Source organism: Ammospiza nelsoni, chromosome 9, assembly GCF_027579445.1.
Source record: "Ammospiza nelsoni isolate bAmmNel1 chromosome 9, bAmmNel1.pri, whole genome shotgun sequence".
Classification (NCBI taxonomy): Eukaryota; Metazoa; Chordata; class Aves; order Passeriformes; family Passerellidae; genus Ammospiza; species Ammospiza nelsoni.
This window is the reverse complement of record NC_080641.1, coordinates 10,154,293-10,180,503: the sequence shown is the minus strand read 5'-3', so window position 1 is coordinate 10,180,503 and position 26,211 is coordinate 10,154,293. Positions and strand designations below refer to the sequence as shown.

The window sequence follows — 26,211 nt, the reverse complement described above, 5'->3', positions numbered from 1 at the left end:
TTTCAGTGCTGTCTGACAGATCTTGCCTTGTTTAATACTAATCTGTTCTGTCTCCTGCTGCTTCATCTTTGGCCTAATTCTGGAACTGAAAGAGGTTCCTGCCTTCCTCCAGACTTCAGCAGAAGCCTTTTGCAAGCCAGGTGCTGGGAGTGGGAGCAGGTGTGCCCTGTGTGCCTCCCGTGATACCGAAGGCGCCCTTGGGAGGCAAACTCGATCTGCTGGGTCACGTTTTCTCTCTGGTGACACTCCTTCCCCAGGAGCGTCTCCAGCTGGGTGTGAACTGACAGGAGCTGAGCCTTGGGCTGGGACCTGCTGAGGGCAGCCAAGATGATGGAAGAGGTCTCCATGGTGGTGGCTTACGATGCCCACGTGTTTGGGCAGCTGCGCGATGAGGACTTGCTGGCCAGCCTGGTGGCAGGCAGCAAACCCAAAGCTGTGGTAGGTGCTCCTCTTTTGCCAGTAATGATCAAGGTTAAGTCCTTCTGTTGAAAACTTTACTATTTAGTGCCTTTCTTTGTTCTTCAGTTTCTCTTTTTAAGAAATTTGCTGTCATGCATCAACAAAATGAAAATAATCTGTTTCAGAAGAGATTTTAATAATCTCTTTAGAAGTTGTAAGAAGAAGTTCTAACTTCTAAATTTAGAAGAAGATGATTTGCTCAGTAGGGTCATAGTTAAAATAATATTTTTTACATAATTGGAATAATTGAATAATAATTAAGCCAATCTAGCAGCAGACTCTTAGAATGTAAGTCAAGAGCTCGGGGTAGATGCTGGTTCTGGGGTGCAGGTACTCTCATCACTAAATCTGAGAGAATCAGTCCCTTCCTTGAGAATGGTGATGTTTCACTTTTATACAATTCAAAATCAGCATAAATATATGTAAAAACCTTTTAGTTGAATGAAATATGATATTTCTTTGTAAATAGCATATCACTTCTGTAAGTGACATGTAGAGTGTGGTCATCTCCCTCTGTCATGGAGATCTCAGTGCTTGGAGGGAGCTGCAGGCTCTGAAATTGGGTGCAAGAGTTCATTTTTGGCCTCAGATCCTACAGCTGAGCCCATGTGGGAGCCAGGATGCCTAGAAGCAGTCAGAGGGAGTGTTTTAAAATAAAAATGTATGCATAGGTGTTAGTGTGCAAGCAGGTACAGTTAGCATTTCAGGCTAAATACAAATTCAGCAGCCCAAAGAAGTGCTCATGTGTGCAGATTTGGGGCTGGGTGTCTGTTTGTACCCAGTCAGTTCCTCTGCTGGGACAAAGGAAGGTATTCTCAGAAAAGGAAAATTTGCTTTATTGTATCTTGGGTAAAGCATCTCTGTGCTTGTTTCCTGCTGGGGTTTTTCTGCCTCTCCGTGCTCAGGAGATCTAAGATGTATGAAGTCATTTCCTGCATCTTGTGTAGTATGAATGAAAACCAGAATTCTGCCCAGTCCCTTTTATTATGATGCTGTTTCCTGCCTCTGACCTTCTTTAGGCCAGAATTTTCAAGGTCCATGACATCAAATAGATAATAAATCTAGAAATTCAGTATGGACAAAACCAATCCCTAAGATGATGTGGTCACCATCAGGGCTGGGCTTTGGTTAACAAGCATATCAGGAGTCACACACTTTTCCTTGCTGGATATTTTTAAATATGTGGTGTCCCTTAATTCACTGTCCAGCCACAGCCTTTTCCTTGCCCTGCCTGAGCTGATGGCTGTGGCAGCCTGTGTTTTTTGCCTGGAGGGCCAGAGTAGGATCTCCTTGAGACAGGACCTGGTGTTGCAATAGGATTAACCCGAGCCTGGTACTGGCAGCTCTGGGAGTTTCTTTCAGCAGCAGAGGGTTTTTCCTGGGGGATTCCTGCCCTGAACTGCTGGGTGTTCTAGAGCTAGCACTTGCAGTTGCTGAATTAAAATCCCTGTGGTGAGACGACCTTTCATGGTGGCTTACCTTGTGATTTAACCCTTTGGGAAGCGCTGCCAGGATGGGCTCAGGGCTGGCTCTGCAGGTCTGGGCAGCTGCAGAGCACGAGTAACAGGAACTGTGTTCTGTATCTCTGCATCAGCTGTGAGTGACCAGGAGAGAGAGGAACTGGTGTGAAAGCACCACATCACATCTCCAGATAATTTCTGCCAGTCTGAAAATAAGATGAAAAACATTTCTCTGTGAACTACCTACTTATCTCCTAGTAAACAGAGAACAACCGTGGGAGGAAAAGTATCATTATTACTTTTATTTAGAGGATCTGACTAATTGACTTCACTGTAAGGGTTTGTTCTGATCAACTTTTTTATTTTCCTGGAATCAAAGTGTATTAACATATCTGTGTATTAACATGGGACTTTGACCAGCCTGGTCTAGTGGAAGGTGTCGCTGCCCACGGCAAAGGGCTGGAACAAGATGGTTTTTAAGGTTCTTTGACCCAAATTATTCTGGGATTCCATGTTTCAGTGCATTATGTACTAGTAAAGAAATTAAGAAATATGGTTTTTGTTGGGTTTACATAGGAAACACCTAACTGCTTTTTTAACTGGTTTTTGAAGGATATTAACTAAGCAAATAATGGTGCAAACAACCTGCAGAGGTGTAAAATGAAGCTGTCCTCAGGATTGTGATAGGAGTAGACAATGCATGGGGGTCTGCACTATGAAAGGACAGGACCTGATGGCTTAGAAAGTTTCTTTTGGTTCTCTGCTGCCACATTTAACTGTGGGACAAGCTGACAGTCAGGATAAGTTGGGCAAATTGTGTTGACTCTCTCACAGTCACTTCACCAGCTTGCACAAAGGTGTGGTCTGTACACAAAGGGATGTTCTGCAGGAAGAATTTGTGCAGGTTTTGTTTATTCTAAGAGTTCATATTAATAGCACAGCTATGTTGCAATCTGGGATTCATCTGCTGGGTTTGCAAAATGCAGTTTCAATTATTTTGAAAAGCTTTTCTATTACACACTCAGGTTGCAGAGAATAAAAAACAAAGTTCTGTAAAGACTTTCATTCTGTGGCTGAGATGGTGTTGTTGGAAGGTTTCTGGCATTGCAGGTAACTCATTGCAGTTCCTTTGGGCTGTGCAAGGGGCTGGAGTGCACAGGAGTCTCCCCTGCACAGAGAGCCACGTGTCATGGAGCGAGGTAACAAAGGGTTTATGCCAAAACCAAACCAGGCCAGGTGAGAGCAGTGCAGGTTCCTTGTGCTTCCAGCCCTGTTTGACCTTCTGACACAGCCAGTGCCATGAACTTAGGCACAGTCAGAATTATCTGCTGTTATCCACCATCATCTGTAGCCATCTGAATTATCTGTGTTCATCCCTTCTAGCTGTATTTTTCACTGGAAAGCATAGCAGTATTTTTATAATGTTGTTCTGATGCTCTTAAACAATTAAACAGGATGTGGATATGATCTGAGATAAGGTTTTGTTAAATATGTTTCACTGTGTAATAGTGAAACATATTATAATAAAACATATTATAATATATAATATAATAAATTTATATTATATATATTATAAATTATTTGCTCTATTATAATACATATATATGTTATTACATATAATAAAATTATTCATATGGCATTGTCACCATGAAATGCAGTTGTTTTGCTGTGTGGTCTTGCTTTCAGAATTTCAAGTTGTTCTGAACCTACTTTGCACAGACAGGGAGAGCAGCATATATAAGTGGGCTGCTGTGTAGTTTGTGCAAGAATTGAGCAGCTTTACTGTGGGGAATTTCAATTCTCAGTTTATCTGCAGAAAACTTGGACTCAAGGGGTTATAAAAATGCTATTCTAAGTGGTATAATCCTCTTAATCCAGAGCTGAAGGACGTTCTTGTGGAAAGCTTCATTGTATTTCCATTTTCCTGCCTGCCTTGCTGTGTTTAGCTCTCTATTCAGGGGAATTATCAGCCATTTCATTGAAGGAATTTGTGATTGCACACTGGCAGACCTTGCCATAAGGATTTCTGAGCTCTCAGCTTCTCATCAAAGCTGAACTGAGGAGGTTTAGAGTGGGTGGGTGAGCTGCAAAGCAGGTGAAGGACTTGGGAGGCCTGGGAGAAGTGCTGTACATGGTCATCCATGGGTTGAAGTCCAACTGGCAGGGAGCTGAACATTTTTGGGGGTTGATAGTGGGGCTGTGTTTAACATCTTCGGGCCAAGACACCAGCAGAGGATGCACCCTGTTTTCCAGGGGGCAGAAACCAGAGGGTCAGTGCTGGGCTGAGAGGAGCTTGCTGAGGTTCAGCAAGTGCAAAGGCAAATGCAGAATCCTGAGGAGGATAAATCTCGGAATCTCTGCTGGTCACAGTGACCCCGAGATGTGTCAGAAAGTCTCTTTTCCCAGCCTGGCAGCTGAAGAAGGAGTCAGAGCTCTTCTATTCTCGGTCTCAAGGTTGTTTATTGTTTCTTAGCTATAAAATTATTTCTCCTGTCCTGCCGAGGCCTGTCTGGCAGGTCGGGTTGAGGCACACTGCCCATCCTTGGGGCAGTGTTATCTTTTATACTAAAAACTACGTGTACACTATTTACAGTAACTTCCCAATACCTATCACCTATGTTTGACAGTGAGTTTCTACTCTAAACCAATCTAAAAATGCCAGCATCACCCAGAATATGGAGGTTAGGAAGAAGGAAAAACAGGGCACACTCAAATTCCTCCATCTTGGGACCCTGAGCCTCCATTCTAAAAACCTCCAAAATCTATTTTTCATGCTGTGACAAACTAACTATTATTCTACTTAAACTTTCTTGACTTGTAATTCTTCATAGAAAAGTTGGTAATTGTTTTTCCAAGGGCTAAATCAAAGGCACAGGGGCCTTGGGCTCTGTGCCAAGGTCTCTGAGCCCCTTGGCAGGGTCTTGAGTCTTCCAGGGCAGCCAGAGAAATTTGGGCATGCCTTGTCCTTTTTCCTTCTTCCTTGCCTCCATCTTCTGCTGTGATGGTGGCACTTTTAGATTGGTTTAGAGTAGAAACTCACTGTCTAACACAGGTGATAGATATTGGGAAGTTACTGTAAATAGTGCAGATGTAGTTTTTAGTATAAAAGATAACACTGCCCCAAGGATGGACGGTGTGCCTCAACCTGACCTGCTAGACAGACCTCAGTGGGTCAGAGAAAGAATTTTATAGATAAGAAACAATAAACAACAATTTCCTGGGTTCCAGCAGATAAACTCCATCATCTCTGCAGGATGGGGACTGAATCTCTGGACAGCAGGAGGGCAGGCTGGGAGTTGGTGGATAACCTATGCTCTGCAGTGCCCAAGGCTGGCTGTGCACATACAGGTGCCAGTGAAATGTGTCTGTCCCTGAATCCTCCTGAACCCACAGGGACCAGGGATATCCACAGGCTAAAGCAAGTGGAGTGGAAGGTTGATGGGAAAGGGAGGGTCTGACTGCATGGTGAAGGATGGGAGAATTGGGGCATTTAGCCTGAGGAGGAGAAAGCTCAGGAGGGATCTAATTGCAGTCTCCAGCCACCTCAAAAAAGCTCATAGAAAGCAGAGAGCCAAACTCTGGGGCACACAGTGACAGGACATTGCATTTGACAAATGGGTGTAATTTGCCATTCTGGCTCAGCACAAGGGAAGCAGTCCTGTCCAGGGAGACCCTGGCATCTCCATCCTTGCAGGCCTTCAGGAGCAGCACGCTCTGGCTTTGAACCTGCCCTGCCTGAGCAGGAGTTTGGTTCGTGTGCCCCCTGGAGCCCTTCCAGTCGCAGTTTTTCCTTGAATCTCTAATTCTGCCTGGGTGGAGCCTTGCATGAGAGAATCCCTGGCAGCTTTTGAAGCCCATCTTTCCCTGGAGCTGCTGCCAGAGGAGGAAGGGAATTTGGGTGGTCACTCTTATGGCAGTTGGCTCTTTCCACAGATGCAATCCTTGTCTGAACCCTTTCCTTTCCAGCACAAGAAGGGATCCTGCTTTCAGGCTGTCTAGGGAAGCTGTCCCCACCTCTGTCCCTCCCTCCCCTGTGGGCAGGAGCTGCCAGATTCTGTCCCAATCCTCTTGCCTTGTCTTTGGAGCAGCTTCCTTGTGCTGAGGATTCTGAGCTCTTGCATCTCTCACTGTGGGGCATTTACACTCTGCATGAACATTTTGGGGGCTCTGCTCTACATCCTCTTCAGTTTTTTCCCCAGCTGCCTCTCTCAGGACAACATGCAGTATTACAGCATGGGTCTCAGTGACAATCCAGGGCTGACCTTCCCTGGTCAGCTTCCTTTCCCCTGTCCTTGTGCATCCCAGGGCTTGCACCAGCCCTTCTGCTGCAGCCTGCCTCTGACAGCAGAGTTACATTTGGCAGTAAGGTGGTCTGTTATTGCCTCCCTTCTCTCTGTACCAGAGAGTGTTTATTCCCAGTCCCACACTGCTCTCTGTCCTCCTGAGCAGCTGCTTGTAGGGCTGAACTATCAGTGGTATTGATGCAATGAACATTTTCACAGATAATTAAATTGAAATATTTCTGCAGGTTTATTCTGGTCAGCTTTCCACCAAGCAGTGAGGTGAGAGGAGAGGGCTGTGGAGGAAGAGCTGGGTCTTGCCCAGACAATGGCAAGCTGCTTTCCCAGCATGGCCTCCCACTACCTCATCCTCTGTCCTTCCCATCTCCTCATGGGATTCCATCCCAGCTCCAAGCTGCAGTAAAGTTCTGTGGACATGTGCTCTGTAGCCAGCACAGGGGTGTGTTTCAGTAGAGGAAGCTACTTGCAGGAATTCAAATATATGTGTACAGTTTCTGGTTCTTCCTCTGCACTGTTCTTTCTGTGTGTCAGTTGCAAATTCTATTAGTTGGATTCTGTCTTTCATTTGCAGGCCACTGATAGTAGTGTTTGATAGTGCTGGATCTTTGATGAGGCTCAGAAAGACCCAGAATGTCATTGACCAAAAATGAAAGATGTCGCTCGATAATGATTCCCTTTCACAATGGCTTCTTGACCCATTTTCTGAGATTTTTAATTCATGCTTTATGGTTATTGGATACTCCTGGGAGGGTTTGGCTTTTAATAAAATAAATCCCTCAGGTGGTAGTGAAGCCAGTGCTAGAGAAGACTCTTAAAACTGTAAAGATACTTTTATCAGACAGTGTTGGAGGTTAGGATTTTTCCTTTTTTTTTTTTTTCCTTAGGAATTTTCTCCTATTTGTTGCCTAAGAGATGATAACAGCTGTACACAAGAGAGCCTTAGTTGTTACATATCTACAGTGGATAAATATTAGGAAAGCCTATGTATTTGTTTTGCATGATTTCTTATTTGTCAATATGTAGGATTTCTTATGTAGGATTTCTTGTTTGTCAAGTGAATTTTTGATGGCAGGAAGACATTTTGGGGATTCTGAAAAGCATCTGCCACAGGCAGACCATCCTTTCCTTGGCCCTTTTTTTGTAGGTGCAGGTTCCCCTGTAGCCTCTCAAACAGAGGCACTGTGGTCAGTGTAAAAGTACACACTGGTGTTTAGAGTTACAGTTCAGAGAATCCAAATTCTCTTCTCCTGTGGTGCTGCAGGACTGCTGCACAATGGGGCTTATTGAACATCTCTCTGTCTCAGCTTACTCTCAGTTCAATGTTTTGCTAACTGAGCCTAACTAAGCAGATCTTTAAACAGCAGGGCTGCAGAAGAATAATGGGCTATACCTGGCTCAGTGGATTTTCCTGAATGGAAATACATTGTGGAGATTAAAATCTGACAAAAGATCTGGTGTTGGAAATGATCCAGCGTCACTGACTCTGCTGCTGCTGGCTTGAATCACAATAAATTGTGCAGGTGCTCTGTAAATTTTGCAACCTGCCTTTCTCTTGTCTCTATAAATTCCTTCAAATGTGCCATTGCAATTGAGACATTTTGATAATGGACTAATGCAGAGAAATCAAACAAAATTCACAGCAGTGCTGGATTCCTTTGCCTTCATTTGGCTTTCTGTAATCCTGAAGACTCTTCAGGAATTCTTAAACATACAGAGGTGGCAAGGAGGTGACTTGCAGCAAGAGGAAACATCTCCCCCTGCATGGAAGGGATGCTCAGGTGTGCTGGGGTGGAGCTGCTTTGCTGGTACAAAAAGAGCATTTCTCTCAGTTCTGTTTCCAAACACGAGGTGGAGAGATGCTGATGTGCCGCAGGTGCTCAGGCCTGCATTCAGCAGGACATCTCTCCAAGGAATTTCAGGGAACAACTCCTTCCTTCTGGCTTAGATGGTAAAATATCATCTGACAGCTTTTATTGTGCCCCAAAAACCAGGGATCAGGTGGTGCTGAAGGAGCTGTACAGTGTGGGGTGGATGCAGGATGTGTGGGATGAGTGGGATGCTGCAGCATGGTGAAAACACTGGAGGGGGGCTCTTCCAGGGCTTTCAGACTGCTAAAACAGCCTGTTGCCAGTGAGCCCTTCCCTGTCTGCTGTCAAAGGAGAGTTGGGAATTGTTCAAGCTGTGCTCCAGCCTGGAATTTCTTTTTAGGCAGCTGATGTCAATCCTACATTAATTATTACAAATGAATATTGCAGGTTTGCTGTGCAGAATACCCACCCCAAATAGTGATTTGTTTAGAGAGAAATTACAATTTTCCCTTTCAGTTTTCATGCTTGTGGCTAAGATCTCATTGGAGATAGAGTTGTTCAGATTGTACTGCATAATAGCTAAATACAATATCCCATTCCCCCCCTTTAAAGTCCAATCCAGGAGACAAGTCTGTTGTGTCAGCATAGTACTGTGGGGTTTGTTCTTTCTTTTTCATTACTGCCTCCTCCCAGGAGAAAAATAAATGGCTTTATCTACTTCTGAGCCTTATTCCTAGATAGGTATGGAAACATGCTCTGCATTGCTTATGGCCAGCCACATTTTAAGGAGGGGGTGATACAGTTGCTCATAATTATGACCAGTTAGATGAGTAGCACCAAGTCAGTTATTTTTAATCTAATTTTGTTACACTGCAACTTTCATTTGGCTTAATAAAGTACTTAAATAGAGCTATATTCCTTAAAATAGAGCTGCTTCCTTCCTGGAACTTGATGTAGTTGTATTTAAAATATAAAGTATTAACTGGAATAAAATAGCACAATTTTGAGTGTGGACTGAGATGCTGTGTGTGATTGGAAATTTTTTATTGCTAATCTGCTGAGCTTCTGTTTAAAGCTCACAGAAGCAAGCCTCATTGTGAAATTTCTTCTTGATACTGTTTTAAATCATAAGGTGAAGGAAATGAAGTTACACCCAAGTGTAACTCCCATCTCCTCAAGAGAGAGGCACTTGTGGTCTGGTTTTGTGAGAGCTTCTTGTGGCTGTGAACTGGCACCAGACTGGAAGTGGTCCTGCTTTGCAGCAGTGGGGAGAGCCTGGCTTGTGCTGGGGGTCACAGCCGGGCAGGTGTGTGGGATGGATAAAAGGGAGGCTGGGCTGGGCTGGGCTGCTCCAGTGTCTGTGGTCACTGTCAGTGCCCGCCCAAAGCAGGCTGGGGAGGCTCCCCTCTTTGCAGGGGTACAGGACCCCCACCTCAGCTGGAATTACCAAGCAAATCCATCACCAGTGAAACAGAAAATTGTCTCGCTTGCTTCAAAGAATGAGAAAGGAAGGCACTGCACAGGTTGTTAATTTGCTCTTTTTTTTTTCTTTTTTTTTTACACTGATAGAGAACTAGAGAGAACAAAGTGTTAAGAGTGAGGAGATAGAGAATGCTGGCTACATTTTTATGTGGTGGGACAACGTATTTTTGGAGTGTTAATGCATACTAGAGAAAGGAAGTAGGGAGCTGGGAAACAGATCCCCTGCTCAGTGCTGGAAATCAGAAATCAAGTAATAGGGTTTCACTATCTGGATCAGCCTCTGGCTGTCTGCAGTATGTTCAGGAAATCACTTCCCATCTCTGCTTCCATTTCCTTGGCTGTCAAATGAGCAGAGCCATAACTGCCTGCTCTGAGTGCTGCAGCTGCATTACAGCAATAAAACACGGGGCAGGAAGCAGTCATAGGTGTGATTTATGAATGCAGCAAGGTCAGCCTGTAAACAGCTGAAGGAATCAGAGTGAGGGAGGGTCTCCTGAAGCTGAGCAGGTGCTGATGTGCACTGTCCATGCCCAGGAGTGCCAGAAACTGAAGCAAATCTCTGCAGCCCTGTCTGAGCAGGGGCAGCTCAAACCAAAGTGGTTTTGTTTCTCTCCCACCATGCAGTGAGTCCTTCAAGCATTTGGTGCCATTGGGTTTTTTCAGGAAGAGGTTTTGCTTGTTCAGTTCTTCTGTGTGGATGTTTTATTAAGATGCTCTGCATGGGTGTTTCCCTGCATATAACTACTTATAACATGATTTTATACTTGAAGGCAATAAAATAAAACAATTCAATGAGATAAGATATTGAGATAAACAATTATGAGGAATGTTTATACACTGTAAGAGTCTCCTAAATTTGATAAGCATCAGTTCAAGCCAATATACCCCATGGTGCTAAAGAAAGAAAAAAGGAATCAATATTGCAGAAGCTTTTACAGAGAATTTATGAGCACTTTGTTCAGAATCAGTTCATGAAGACTGAAGCATAGCTAGCACTGTGCACTTAGTTATGGAAGTGGTTACTGAGAAATCCCTTGTTGAATTCACAAACTGTTTCAGGCAATTAAATTGGGAAATATGGAAATGGGCTTTTAAATTTTTTTCCCATTTATTAGTGTATACTCAGAAGAAGAAAGTGCTGTAATAAATTATCAAACTCCTTTGAGAAATGTGGCTGAATAGACAGTAGCTGTGTAGTCCCTGCCAAAGTTCTTGGGCATACTTGTTCCAGTTTCTATTTTACAAGATAAGTGGATTAGTTGGACTGGTTTGTGGTGGGAGTTCCCCTTAAGATGATTTTTACTGTGTTTAGGTACTTCCCAGTTCAGGTTTGTAGCATAAATAGATACTAACATCAGTCACTATCACCTTTCAAAGAGCTGGAAGCTGTTTCCTATGTCATGCCTGATGCTTGCATGATCTGATGCTTGTTTCAGATATAATTTACTGTCTGTATTCCCAGGAAAGTGTTGCTGTGCTGATTCCTTGCTGGAGAGAGTGCCAGGCCAACCCTCAGCCCAGCCCGTGGCTGTGGATGGCTCTGGTGCTGAATGAGGGAGCTGATCCCTCCAGGGCCCCAGAGCACCCACACGTGGTCCTGCTCACAGCTGGGAACTGAAATACAAGGGAGGAGAGCATAGAGATGAGAAGAGTTGATGGAATGAATTAGCAGGCTTTAAGAAATGGTTGGTAGTTGTGAGAGGAGGAAGGCCCCAATACCCAGTGCCCAGCTAAAGGGAACAGCACTGCTCACATAAGAATAGGGGGGTAAAGGGTTGGGACTCTGCAACCTTCACCTTCACTTTCCACCTTTATCTCCCTATTTACACACACAAAATCAATTCACAGACACAAAATCTATCTTTCATCTCTTGTTCCGTCCGATGGCAGGATTCTTACTGAAGCACTCACTGAAGTCTTGTCTGTCTCACTGTGTAGTGAAACTTAGTTCTTGTATGCACTTTAAAGGTTTCAATGAAAAGCATCAAGAATCAGGAACATCTTTGGTTGAACAAATCATCATCTAAGTTACACCTGTGTTGTGCCTTTCTGCCATGCTGCACCACAAAATCTCCCTCGTATTTATCTTTATGTCCTGGTGGTTGCATAGTGGAGCACAAAACTCCACAGCAGAACCTGAGAACTGTGGAGGGTGTCCTTATCACACCTCAGCTGGAGAGCTTTGATCTGGTTCTCTAAATGAAAGTCCAGTAATTCTGGTGAAAGGATGGGATAGAGCATGCTTTGGATGGGTTTGTTTCATTTAAAACACTATACTGAAATTATTTCTAATTCTTACAATTATTAAATAGCCTCAACAGTTTCAGGCTGCAGCCAAGACAAAGTTGGCTGGGTTTGTGTTAGGAGGATTATTCAGTTGAAAGGTATAAAAGCATCTCTTATTTAGTCACTTTCATTTCATGGTGTTTTGCCCTATTAAGTGTCATCAAAGTGAAATTTTCTTGTATGTTTGCCCAATGTACTTCATGTTTTTATGTTTACTATTTTCTCTTTGTTTGCTTTAAGGGGGCTGATTTCAGGTTCCCTCAGTAATTGTGGGAATTGGTGCTGCTTTATTAATGCTTTGCAGCTCATGGGTTTCATGTTTGCTACTTGCACCTCCCTCTGCAGCAGTGCTGAGCACTTGCTTGGTCCCTTTGGGTGCTGCAGAGCAAAGAGGCATTGGGCTGCCAACCAGCAAAGAGAAAACAGTTCCCAAACTACACAGAAACTCAGATCTCCGCTCACTGGCTGTAGTTTTTGCCCTAAGGCAAGGTGACAGTGGCATGTCCTCACAGCAGGGGCAGCTAAACATGATCAATACAGGCAATAGGAATATCTGCATGACAGATCAAGGAGAGCCTGTGTTTATACTCCTGGTGGTACATGGCAGTAGGGATCTCTCCAGCTGCCAGCAGGTGACCTGAGTAATGCTGCCAGAGGTCTCCAGGGACAGATGGGAGCACTGCATACCCAACCAGAAGGTGAGGGGAAAGCAGAGGCTCCCCATGCTTTGCTGAAAAGAACACAGGCTCCTTCTGATCAGTGTTTGAAGTGGAAGTGTTCCCAGGATCCAGCAGCCTGGGTTTTGACCTTTCTGCATGGCTGTTTACCAAATTTGTTTGTGATTTCTCTGAGCTACCTCTCTCTGCTGGCTTGCACTGCAGCATCTCCATCTGTGCCTGGGAGGGCTCTGATGCCAGACTTCATGAGGGCATTGGTCACAGGCTGTAATTTAGACATTAATACTCTCTCAGCAATAAAACCATTACTTGGATCTCCCCCAGGGAATTGTCTGGTCCTTTTGTATGAGCACTCCTTTGTTCTCATCTCACTTTTAACAGTTGTCTTGCTAAAGCATTGTTTCGGTGAATCATATGTATCAAAATGTGCTTTTCTCTTCTCCCACTTGTCTGTGCTTTTTTTCTTCTTGTTAGTCTTACTAAAATGTCTCCTGTTTCCCTTTAAATGTCTGAATAATTAGCAGCAGTGGGCACAGAAAGATTTCTGATGTGAGCTGTATTGGTAAGTGTTTGACAGGGCTTAATGACTAGGGGAGGGGGGACAGTGGGGAAGAGACTTTATTCAGCAGCAGCTCTCCAGCACTTCCTCAGTTTCCTGTTGGTAGGGAGAGCTTTCAGTCAGCTTTTCCAGCATTCCTCTCATTTTTAAACGCATGTTTCCCAAATCTGCTCCACAGGTGCCAACGAAAAAGCTGAAGAAATATGAGAGAGAGTACCAAACAATGCGAGAGAGCCAGCTGCAGCAGGAGGATCCTATGGACAGATACAAGGTAGGGAGATGCTCTATGGGAATTTGGTGAATCCCACCAGGAGTGAGCTGTCTCCAGCAGTTAAGTAGAGGTGTGTGTACCATGCTCACCTCCCTGGGATGTGCCAGGGATGCAGACCTTAGGGAAGTGAAGGCAAACTCATCCCCTTTCTTGAATAAGCATTTTGAAATTTGGACTTAGTCTTTTTTTCCCAAGAATATTTCAATCACAATTTGTAACTCTTAAGACATCTGCAAGTAGCCACATATAATATTTTTCTTCTTTCAGTTTATATGTTTGTAGGTAACTCTCCTGCTGTTGCACTTTTACGGGAGATCTTCATGAGCCGCAGAAACAAAGGGTGATTCAGCTACAGACACAGAAAGGAGAAAATACACATTGTTCTAGTGCAAGCTGTGTGCAGTGGCATCCACAGAGACTTTGGAAGATGAACTCTTCCTTGGCTGATACAATCCTTATTATTCATTCCTGTTTATACCAAGCTTCAGTAATTTTTTTGTTAAGATAAAACCAATTGTGGGACCCAGAGCTCTTCTGGGGTCCTGAGGTACTACTGCAATAGAATTAATAGTGATGGATATTCCTCTTTAAAGGAGCACAGAAATAAGGTTCAGTTGTTAATATGATAGCTTGATAGTTCACTGAAAAAGAACAGTTCTTCAATTTCAGGTCAGCTTTGCTTATCTTTACAATGTATTTGCTTTCATTGTCACAGCTACGTTCTGCTGCCATAGGTTTTGTGTGCTGGAGGCTCTGCCTCTGGGCACAGCCTTAACTGAGAGTTTGGGATCTGGTTATTCCTTCCTCTATTTGGAACAATTCAGTTTGCTCTAGGTGAAGCACTTTAGTGCCTGCTGCCCAGGATAGCTGGGAACTGACATTTCTTACATATCCTTGTACTGTTTGCCTGCTGTTCTTCATTGTGCCTTAATATGTCAGTGCCACTGTGATTGTTGTGGGATCTTCCAGGTCTGGGAGGGGTGGATAATCAAATCACACAGAGTGCAACAGGCTTGACAGTGCCTGTGAACATAAGAGAAGTGCACCACGTTCAGAAAATGGAAATCTGTGGTGAGAGAGTGTGCCTTAATTCATAAATGTGACAAAGAAAACTTACAGGTACGAAGTCAAACTGACTCTTTTGTTTTTTTCAAGCATTTGTCTGTGAGAAAATTATATTTTAAGTGTAGGATTTTTGCTGTCAAAAGGTGGAGATTTTATTGTTTATGAGACTTAGAAGTGCTGTAGCTGCTGAGAACCAATAGCAAGTGTGACCTATTTGGAAAAAAACACAACTGGCTGCTGATTAACTCTTCAGTATTTTCCTAGTGGTTCACTTATAGTACTGTGGAATTAAAATAATGATTAGGAAACAAAGAAGGGTTCTTTAAAGCTCAGCGGAAGCATATTAACTAGTTAATCCTGGTCAATGCACTGTGAAGAACATTATCCCGAGCTGCAAATGAGGATATAGGAAGTGACTCTTGGGCCACTGTTGATGTGAGTCACTGTCACAGTCAGGATCACAGCCCAGGGTTTTGGCTTGTGCTTCTGAACTTCACTGTGGATTTTTTTATTAAACTGTGTTGGGTCTGATCCTCTTAAGGATGCTGTGATTAGACAGTCCCTGTAATAGGTTAGTTGCATATTAACTTCAAGGTCTGGACAGGTTTTTCAGTTGATGGAAAAATGCTTGTAAATGTTCTTTGTTCCTTTTCTTGCTTGTTAGATTTTATTGATATGTGAAGTTGAGGTTTTGTAGGAACTGACATTTCAGGAGTGTTTCCAAAGGGCAGCAAGAAAATGTCATTGTGTGGATCCTCCCAGGCAGCGCGTGGAGAGCCAGCCTTGCTTTTTGCCTGTCCTTTAGGAGAGCACTCTGCAGCCTGCATGGTCAGAGATGCTTTTCATTTGGGCACCACCTCTGCCAGGCTTCCAGCAGCCAGGCTTGGCTTGGGAAAGGACAAAAGCCAGCCTTGCCTGCAAGCACAGCTCTGCTGTCAACTCCTGCTCTGTGGGCTGTGCTCCATGACCTTGTCATTTTTATAGTTTCCCATTCCAAAAAAAAGTGAGGATTTTGCTGCCTAGGAAGGGGATGTTTCTTGGATGGGATCACTGGAGTAGAGATCCCTGCAGGATGTCCCTCATATGGGTCAGGAAGCAAAAGAGCTTTAAATCAATTGATAGTTTTTAGCTATAGTTTTTACGGTTGTTGTTACCAGCAGGAATTTGTCAGGCCCATGGGTGTAGTGAGCTGCAGAGATGAAGGATGTCTGAGTGTCACCTCCCTATAACACAGCCCTCAGAGGAAGTCTCTGATGGCCTCTTGAGAGAGAGGGAGATGGGCTGGGATTGCAGTGCCTGGCCCAGGAACCAGCTGTGTTTGCCTGACGGGTTCAGTTCATCTGCTCCCATGAGCTGTGTTAAACACAGCAGTTCCTGCCCAGCATGTGTTTTACATGTTGGGGTTTGATTTACCAGAAGAACAGTATCAAAGAATGCCATTATTTTGGTGTTTGTTTTGTTCTGTATTTACCAGTATTATTTAGGAAAAGTGCAAGTTTTTCTGGAGATGTTTTTGCTTTATTTTCCATTGTTTATAACAAATTATCATATTTTTGTCAGATTTTTAAAAGGTGCAAAAGTGAAATATGTTCTAAACTGTTGTTCATCACCAAATTTTGTAACTTTTAGTTAAATTAAAAATTTCCCTATAGAAGCTAGGAAGAAAAGTGAGTCATATGTGTAAAAAATTAGTAATAGATTTCAGGTTGATGTTTTTCTAAATATTATGGAGTTTTCTTCTGTGTTTGAGAATGCCTCATGTAACAAGATTTGGGTTGACTTGATGAGAAAATTCCAGAAGTGAGCCTGGGAACTGGTTTAAAATAAAGAGGAAGTAGTTGTACAAAGAAAGGCTGGAGTTTTGCAAGCAGATGCTGCTGTTCTGTTCCACCTTTTCCTCTGTCGACCTCCTTGTGCAATGGAGAAGTTGTGTGAATAAATGTGTAATTTGGACATAATAGCCTTCTCTGTAACAGCCTTCTCTGTGTTTTGAAGGGGAAGCAAAAATTAATACACTGATCATTTTTTTTCAGTCAGGGCAAGTGAATGTTAACCATGAGGAAAATCATGTTGAGTTTTGCTGTGGGACATTGTTGTTTATTTAAAACTTGTGCTGGGGCACTTTGGGGAATGCTTCTCCAGAGTCACCAAACAGAAAACACAGCTGCCTCCAGGAGCCTCTGTGTTGCTTACCTTGAGAGGCTTCCCTGGATCACTTGCTGTAAAAGCTTTTTGGGTTTCTGGATGGAGGCTCACAGGATTTTTCTTTGGAGCTCCTCCAACATCAAGGGCCCTTTCCATTGGGTTTATGAAGACCTCAGTTTGGTCACATCCAGAAAGTGAATTTTAATAATGTTTTTGTTCCATCATTGAGGAGCTGTTCACAGTCAGAGATTTGGGGTTTGGATGTCTTGATTTAACTCAGGCAGCTGCTTGCTCACTCCACCACAAGGTTGGGGGAGAGAATCCCCCAGAATAATAGTGACAAAACATGTGGGTTTGTGGGTTGAGATGAAGGCAGGTCAGTAGATAAAGGAAAACAAGGAACTCAGCCACCCCTTCCCACAGGCAGGTGGTTGTTTAGCCATCTCCAGGAAAGCAGTGCTCCATCACACATACCAGTGACTTGAGAAGCCAAATGCCATCACTCCAAGGTTCCCCCTCTTTCTTTTTCTCCCTGCTTTACACACTCAGCCTGGTGCCATGTGGGCTGGACTGTCCCTTGGGGGCAGGTGAGATCAGCTGTGCCTCCTCCCAGCCTGGTGTGTATCCCCAGCCCCTCACTGGTGAGGAGCTACAAGAAGCAGAAAAGGCCTTGGCTCTGTGCAAGCCCTGCTCAGCAATAACCAAACCATCTCTGTCCTATCAACACCTTTTCCAGCACAAAGCCAACATGTACTAACCACCATGAAGGAAACTAACCCTCCCTGAGCCAGCACAGGGTGTTGCTGAACAGAAACAGAATTGCTTAAGGAGGTTGGTGACTCATTACACCCCACTTGTACAGCTCAGAGAGGATGCATCATGGCCACTAATCTCCTCAGGAATTGTTCCTTGATGCAGCCTGGAATGGAGCAGAGGGTGGAGTTCAGCCTTTCAGTCATCCTGAACTGAGGCTTGCCTACTGCTTTCGAGTTTGTCATATTCTTTCCACCCAGTGTGTGATGGAAGCGGGAGCATCTCTCTCTAAAACTCATAACAAAAAACTCAATGAAGAATAAGCAACTTTTTTTTTTGTATTAGAAATGTCTTTATATCCTGTTTTCACTGTGTTTACACCAATGGTTGAAAGCAGTATTTGGTCTGTGACTTTACAGGAGGTAAGTTGATTTATGTTTGTGTGTATCAGCTTTGTTTGTCCTCTTTGGAAATGCAGTATCCTCCTTTTAAAAGCTAACCTGAGTTCACCAACCACCTTCAGTAACCAGGAGGAGGAATTTGGGAAGGAGAGATCTGTTATTTTTCTGTAGAAACTGAGCAGTTTCTGAGACTGAGGAGAAGGAAATGGTTGTCATAGTAAATGTAGTGTTGTGGAGAGGAGGCAGGAAGCTATCTGTTTACACCAGGGACAACTAGCAGGTCTGACTAGTTGGCTGATGCCATTACAAATGCTGCCTCTGATGTGAGTCCTGCTGTGACAGACCAGCTCCATCTGCTGAACTTTGTCATTGTGAGCATATTTCATAAAACTCTAAACATTTCACAGCCTATGGAGATAGTTTGCTGCATGTGAAGAGCGCTGTTTGCTCTTTCTGTCTTTACTGTGTCCTGTTAGTTTTTATTTAGACTTAGGCAGACTAAAGAGTTTCCTCCTGAGAAGGGAGGCAGTTTTACACTGCTGGACCTGGGGGGAGGAGCTGAGAAAGACAAACCAGCTAATCAGGCATTCTGCCCTGGGTGGAGGAGTAAAGGTGGTCCTGTGAGAGCCTTTCAGCTGGAGTTTGGTGAATGAGCTAAAAACATCCTGTAGCTATTGACTGAATGCCCAAGGTAAGAGATCTTTAACTCATTTCCAACCTGGCATGTGAATCCTGGTTTAAGAGGAGGATAGTGCATTTCCAAGCACAGAGCTTGCTTACCCACTTGTCTGCGAATGCAAAGCAGGAACTCTCAGCTCACACTGCGTGCCTTGCTTGGCAGACACTGAAGCTTTTGGCAAAGACAGTGCAAAAATGGCAAAGCCAACTTGGTTATTTTGTCAAAGTCATAAGAATTTGCTGCTTTCTTCTTCTAAGCAACATCCCTGTGGAAAGGTATTGGTGCTGCAGAGCCTGGTCTGACTCAGGTCTCAAGTTTTAGGTGAACTCAGGTTCTGACAACCAGCAGAGCCGTGTCTGTAAAAATCAGCATTTCTAAGATGGTCTGAACAAAACACATCTTTATGTGTTAGAGATGTTATTAGTATTATCATTATTGACTGCAATTTGGTTTTACACTTTAAAGCTTATATTACGTTTACAGAAAAATTTTACTTTAATTTTTAAAATTCCTTGTATCAAACAGACTAAAGTGCATTTAAAATAAGAAAGATCCCTAAAGTTGTGTGTGTTTTAGAACTGGTTATTTTAGCTGTGTTAAGACAAAGGCATTTTATTTAGCTTCTGTACAAAACAAGTTATTCAAAGTACAATCTTTTGGAAGGGAAACCATCTTACTTCCCTGTACAGGGCAGTGCCTATTCTAGTTACACAATAGGGTCACATTAACAAGAGAAAATTTATAGAGGTTCCACTTCCTGCCACAGAGGAAGTTCCCACACAGAAGAGACCTTTATTTGCATTCTCTTAGAGCTCCTGGTTTTGTTTAAGGCGAACATGCAAAATCTGCTTGCAACAGAAAAAAAAATTGCAATTTCTTAGCTGGTGAATAGGAAGAAGTGAAAACAGGTGAATAACTTATGCAAGAAATAATTTTGTAGGAATGCATTCACTGAACAACTCTTGAAAAATGTTACAAGAGCTAATATATATGTTATTATATATCATGGACTTTAATTGATATATTTGGACTTTGACTGTTCTGTTTTGGAGAACATAGTTATCTTTATCTATAGTTATAAGGACCTTTTTGAAATCTCAGCATATAGGTTTTTGTGTTTCCACCTATGAGTTTCCATATGAACGTGGTGCTTTTCCTTGAATTTCCATAATGCAGAGATTCCCTTTGCAGCCTGTTTGGTATAAAAGATAGACAGTGATGGACAGCCAGCACAGTTTTTTTTCTCTTAAAAATCCATTTGGAGGAAGGCACCTCTTGTCTGTCCCACCTGGCTGTGTTCTTCTGAAAATGAGGAGTTGTATTTGATGTTTAACCCCCAGAAGTCCACTGACCCACAGGCATCTTTTGAATATGGTTCTTTTTCTCAGCTCTAGAGCGGCAGACACAGATTTCTAAAAGATGTGAATGACTGTTCATTCTCCTGTTAATGCTCCAGATAGTCATTTCTACCTGTGTGGAGTGGGTAGGGAGGGCAGTGAAGCAAGAGCCTGCAGCCTCCAGGTTTTGCATTTTGTGTTCTTGTTACTGCCCCCAGCAGGTGCTGGGCTGAGGGCTGAGCTCCCCCTCCACCTGGCACTATGAGGTACACTCTGGTGTCACTGGCAGGAGGTGCAGAGCAGTGCACAAATGGTGATACAGGATGTTTGAGCTGTAGGGAGTTCCCTGCTGAATGCTGTTCTTTGCTGGCCCCACAGGAGAGGGGAAGTTGGCACTGCCTCACCTACAAAGTGGACTATTTTTATGGATCCCTGCAGGCAGGATTTTGTAAATTGGAGCAGGGCAGCTTTCTACTTTGCTTGGAAGCATTATTATGAGTAACTGTTAATTGGTCCCTGTTCGCTGCTGCTGGGTGGGATTTATCTGCCTGATGTCTTTAGATGATGAGCAAGTGCTTTTGTGGAGAGATTAGTGTTTATTTTTGACAGGGAAACACTACAATCAGTGTGTCCCTTACACATCACAAACCAGTGGGATGGAAGTGGAATAGCTGCATTTGCACTGCTGGCTTAATTCACTGTTGTTTCCCAGAGCAGCAGTCCTGTCTTTAATGTGCACTCCTGCCTTCTCAGTGTTTGGCACACACCATGCACTTGCTCATTGCTCTTCCTGAGGGTTAATTTCCTTTCCTGGTTGTTCCTCTCTTTGCACAGAGGGAAAACCGCAGGCTCCAAGAAGCAAGCATGAGGCTGGAGCAGGAGAACGATGACCTTGCCCATGAGCTTGTGACCAGCAAAATTGCCTTAAGGAATGACCTGGACCAGGTAAGGGGAACTGAGCTGGCTCCCAGCTCAGGAGGAGCCCTGCTTTGTGCTCAAGTGGAAGCATGAACACATTCAAAGTGTAATTATTTTTGCCTTTATTTTCCTGACAGCCTCACTCCTAGCTGTGCTCAGCTGTATTTCCATGTGCCACTTTAGGCACTCAGTGGGGTCTGGCCCAGACTGATTGCATCTCCTCCGTTGGGGATAGTTTAGAAAATGTAGGCCATAACCTTTAGGCAGATAGCAAAGAACAAACATTTCCTTGAAAAAGGTGTCATGTAGTTCTTGGGAGAGTAGTTTCAAGCATTGCAAAATGTCTGTGTGGATCTGTTTTTCACAGCACTTCTAGTACAGCCAACAAAATTCAGAGATAATGAAGTTGCACAGCACCAAAAATTCAACGGCCTCCTGGGTGTTCACTGATAACTGCTGGTGTTCCCTGTGGAGACTGGAATGTGGAGGGCAGCAGCTTTCAGAGCCCTTTGCCCCAGACACAATGGTTTTCAGAGAACCACACATTCAACCCTCTCTTTCTACACTGCAGGTGCTAGGAGAAACTGAAATGAGCACAAAAAAGGAGGAAAAATTTGAAGTTCCTTCAAAGCATATCTTAAACAGGTCTTTCATCATAAATATCCTTGTAATCCCTAAATACTTTTGTTCTAAGATGTTAATTTCATCAATTTTCCATTCTTGCACCATTTGTTTTCCTTTCCTCTCCCATACACCTTATACACACTTAGCAATGAAGAAATCCTTAATCCATCTCTTCAGTCATAGAGATGGTGGAGCTGGTTCTGCTGCCCTCAAACACCACTAATATCCTCATTAATCATTATTACTGTAGCAGAAGGGCTTATACCACCACAGCAGTAGAAAACCAAACTTCAGCTCAGAGACAAGTTCTATATGGTTACTTGTTTCCAATGCCCTTTTCCCTCCTGTAATTTCAGCAAAGTCAGTGTTAATTGGCCACATCAATTTCCTGTCTGGACTTCATTACTGAACAGGAAGGGTGGTGACTGCTTTGTGTGTTTCCAGCTGGGGAGGCCTACAGAATAAATCCAAACATTGAAAAATGTTTGGATATATTGGAATTTCTCTCCTGATGATCAGTGAGGACAGTGCTCACAAAAACAAAGGATTCCCAGTGTGTGCCACCACAAGCTTGGTCCTTCCAGAGAAAATTATATTCTCACTTATCAGGTTTCTTCACATCATACTTATTTGCACCAATAAACCATTTTCCTGGTGGTCCTGATAGTCTCTTACACTTGCCTTTGCCTGATCACTTTGTAGGGTACAATGCACCTAAGTATTTTACAGTTATGTTTTCTCTGCTCACAGATTAAAAAACGGGATGAGTAATTTGAAGTTACAAAGGAGGTAAATCGTGCTGCCCTCACTTAGATTAATATTGCTCCTAACAAAAATTCTGTACATCACTGTTTGTGCTAGGATACATTATCTGTTTATGTGCCACCTGGGCATAGGTAAACAATTGGCCTAAGGGTCCTTTTGCACAGGTGTTGAATCACAGTGAAATAATTCAGTAAATGAGGATTTCATATCAAAAAGTTACATGTGCCATTAGAAGGCAGGAAAAGGCAATGCTAAAACCTGAACCTGGTGTATTTCTGAGCTGTACATCCCAGTGCGTTTGTACTGGCACAGAGAACATCTGACTTACACAAGTGTCTCTGACTCCAGGCTGAAGACAAAGCAGATGTTTTGAACAAGGAACTTCTCGTGACCAAACAGAAGCTAGTGGAGACTGAGGAAGAGAAAAGGAAGCAGGAAGAGGAAACTGCTCAGGTAAGGCATTCTCCAGCTTTTACCATTTAGTTAGAAAAATTATATGCAGAAAAGTGTGGATATGTTGCAATCATGAAAATGATTTTGTCTTCAAAATGCAGTTTCAAGTAAAAGTTTGTAGTGCCAGGGTAATATTTTTTCCAAAGTACATTTTTCAGTAGTTTTCTTTTTTTTAATTGAGCTTTGAATGTTTAGTTTTTCATAGCTTATCCTCTTCCAAGCATTGTAATGATTGTTGTCACTGGTGGTGAGCAGTCTCAGCTAAGGAGATGTGATCACAGAATCACAGAAATACAAGACTGGAAGAGACCTATAAGATCATCAAGTCCAACCCATGTTCTAACAATTCAACTAGATCATGGCAGCAAGTGCCACATCCAGTCTTTTTTTGAACTCTTCGAGGGATGATGACTCCACCACCTCACTGGGTAGATGATTCCAGTATCTGATCACTCTTTCTGTAAAATACTTCCTTCTTAATTCTAACTTGCATCTCCCTTGACGCAGCTTGAGACTGTGTCCTCTTGTTCTATCTGTTGTTGCCCGGAGAAAAAGACCGACCCCCAGCTCACCACAGCCACCCTTCAGGAAGTTGTAGAGAGCGATGAGGTCGCCCCTGAGTCTCCTTTTCTCCAGGCTGAACAACCCCAGCTCCCTCAGTCGTTCTTCATATGGCTTGTGTTCCAAGCCCCTCACCAGCCTTGTTGCTCTCCTTTGGACACTCTCAAGCATCTCAACGTCCCTCCTAAAGTGAGGGGCCCAGAACTGGATACAATACTCCAAGTGAGGCCTCACCAGATCAGACCTCTTAAACATCAAAATGAAGGAGCCGGAGGAGTTGTTGCCTTGTAAGAGCCCATTCTGGATTCAGCTGCTGGATCACTTAAATAATATAATATAATCAGGCACTTCCTGCCTGAAGCCAACAGCAGAAGAACAGGGGTGGGAGAATTTTGCTGACTAAACCTGGTTTCTACTCAGCTGCAAAATTCTCAGTCTTTGCTCTGTAATCCTATATATCTAACATGCAGATTTCGAAAGTGATACCTTGATTTTTATTTTTGCTCTTTGGCAACAGTGACTGCAACAATTAATGTTAATTCATTGTGTCTCTCTAAAATGGAGCTCTCTGTTTGCCATAAGTAAGGCAGTGAGCTTTTTTTCCTACTCCAAGGCCTCTCCAAGTGGAGTAGTTCTGAAGGAGGATGAGTTGGCTGTGTTTTCACTCAGTGTCACAGACCCAAACAGATTTTTTTTCTTCCTGCTATGGAAATGACAGTGTTGAGAGATTCTTCTTGTTCCATCTGCAAACAAACAAACAATCTGGCCAAACCTGCTGTGACAGTGTGCAGAAAAACAACAATTAAATCAGTAAACCCCACTTAATAGTAATGCTTTTCTTTGTGTTCTGTGGGCCATGATATACCACCATTTAACACAGAGAATGGGAATTAAGTTACAGGAGAGTTCTCTAACCAGAGATAAAGGTTATAACCACAGTATAGACTTCTTGGTTATCGCTGATATAATCAGTATTTGTAAACTGAGTAAATCAGACACTTGTCTGAGAACTGGAATTTCATAAGCAGCAGCTGTAGAGTTGTTGTAAACACAGCCAGACACAAAGAAAACAATCTGATGACACGTTTTGGGAAGTTCTGTCAGTGTACTGTGTAACTTCTCTCCTTCAATCTCTAGCTGAAGGAAGTCTTCAGGAAGCAGCTGGAGAAGGCAGAATCTGAGATCAAGAAAACCACAGCCATTATTGCAGAGTATAAACAGGTACTATTCCAGAGACCCTCTCTCATATTTCTTCTTTCAACCTGTTACAAGAGCTGAATTTTCAGCATTGCAGATCTCATCCTTCAAACAACCTCCACCTTTCAGGCTTTCAGAGAGCAATGTTGTAATTTGTCATAAATCTTTTTGTGGCTTTCCTAATAGTCTCCTAATTAGGCAGTCAGGAATAACCTGTCTTTCAGCTAATTTTAGTACTGTAGGGTGAATGCTTCTGTACTTTGTGACATAATGCAGTACAAACATCATAAACGAACTCATCCATAAAATGTCCCTGTCTCTGTATGCTGGTTCTGTATTGAATACTGCTGGATTTTTATCATTAGCAGCAGCAGTGGAGTTGTTACAGGGGGAATGCATATACTGAGGCAGAATTTAAGAAATGTTGGTTCTAGCAAAAACCCTTGTTAAAAACCACACAGATTCCACTTCAGCATAATAAACTTGAGCTAAGAGACTGCTTTCTCTGCTCCAGATTTGTTCCCAGCTGAGCACCAGGCTGGAGAAGCAACAAGCAGCCAGTAAGGATGAACTGGAAGTTGTGAAGGTGAGAACAATGTCTCTGCACAGGGGGTGTTTCTGACGCGGGTGTTGCTGAATGCCAGGGGTACAGAACTGAAATGGGAGCTGAACTTAAAACACATAGGCCCACATGCATTTTTCAGCAGATGTAAACAAGGAAAGGGTTTATTTCCTTTCATGGTTCTTTTTCTTGCATCAGAGACTGTGGAACTCTCAAACTGGAAGTGTATTTAGTACTTGGCTTTTCTTTTTGCTGTTGAAATATATGGTTCTGGTAAAAACGTAGAGAAAACAATATTTACTTGGATGTTTTTATTAAATGGGAAAAAAAAGAAGACAAAACATGTTGTTTATCAAGTGTGCACAGCAGAGGGATTGGAATTGGCCAGATTGGACAAAGTTTATACATTTGGGTCTCTGTAATTAAAGTAGAATTGGTTTAAGTAAATAAACTAAATGGCACAGCTAGGGTCATCCCCAGAATATACACAGGGGCTCCTCTCCCCTCTCTAAACTCTTACCAGGAACACCTACATAAGAGTTAAAAGTTTCCTGATAGGTGGTAATAATAATAATATTAGTAATAATAATAATTCTGACTAGGCAGAGTTGTTTACCCTATGCTGTAGCTTCTATATATTTCTTTAGTACTCAATCTGAACTAGATTTGTTACTTTTTGGTGACTTTATAATGTTATTGATAATAAAATAATTCTAGGATTGATGTTCCTGTATTCTGCTGAAATAGCTCAATAGCCTGATTTAGTCTATGCAAGCCTGGCTAGCTGTTTCATCTACTCAGACATAATTTACTCTTCTGAGTTGTGCTGACATAAATATTACAAAGCTTTGGTAGCAAGAAGACTCTAATATAGAAGCAAAGTCTGTGTGCTTAGAGCATACTAAGTAAATTTTAGGAATTTTTATACTGGTTAACGTACCCTGGAAATTGTTCATGAACTACTCAAATTCTTTTCATGCCAATTATAAAAACTGCAGTACTAGATGATTTGAGATTGAGGCAGTCTGACAAGTAAAATAGCTCTTCCAGGAAGTAGAGCAACTCCTGTAACATGGATTAAGAATGAGCTTTCTGGGTATTTCAGGGCAAAGTGATGGCCTGCAAACACTGCAGTGAGATTTTCAGCAAGGAGGGGGCACTGAAGGTGCCTGCTGTAAGCACGGACAACAAAGGCATCGAGACAGACGATGAGAAGGATGCACTGAAGAAGCAGCTGAGAGAGATGGAGCTGGAGCTTGCACAGACCAAACTGCAGCTCGTGGAAGCCAAGTGCAAAATTCAGGTACGTGGAATCCAAGTACAGCAGGGTGGACACCTTAACCTCATGCTCAGCCCAAGATTATTTTGAATCATACAAAAAATTGGTCCAAGTACAGCAGGGTGGTCACCTTAACCTTATGCTCAGTCCAAAATTGTTCTGAATTACA

General features: G+C 43.0%; 1 protein-coding gene across 9 annotated transcripts in view; it reads left to right on the top strand.

The window, feature by feature from the left end:
• RABGAP1L (RAB GTPase activating protein 1 like) overlaps positions 1 to 26,211 on the top strand; it is a 229,924-nt gene that overhangs the window by 197,778 nt on the left and 5,935 nt on the right. For 6 of the 9 annotated variants that reach the window (XM_059478392.1, XM_059478391.1, XM_059478393.1 and 3 more), the window contains 6 exons: positions 13,211 to 13,303; positions 20,518 to 20,628; positions 22,339 to 22,443; positions 24,142 to 24,225; positions 24,716 to 24,787; positions 25,869 to 26,066. In XM_059478392.1, the coding sequence (XP_059334375.1) occupies positions 13,211 to 13,303; positions 20,518 to 20,628; positions 22,339 to 22,443; positions 24,142 to 24,225; positions 24,716 to 24,787; positions 25,869 to 26,066 (663 nt within the window). Of the gene's footprint in view, positions 1 to 260; positions 439 to 13,210; positions 13,304 to 13,570; positions 17,689 to 20,517; positions 20,629 to 22,338; positions 22,444 to 24,141; positions 24,226 to 24,715; positions 24,788 to 25,868; positions 26,067 to 26,211 lie in introns of those variants that run through there. The other 3 variants (XM_059478397.1, XM_059478398.1, XR_009418983.1) reach the window with 3 other exon arrangements.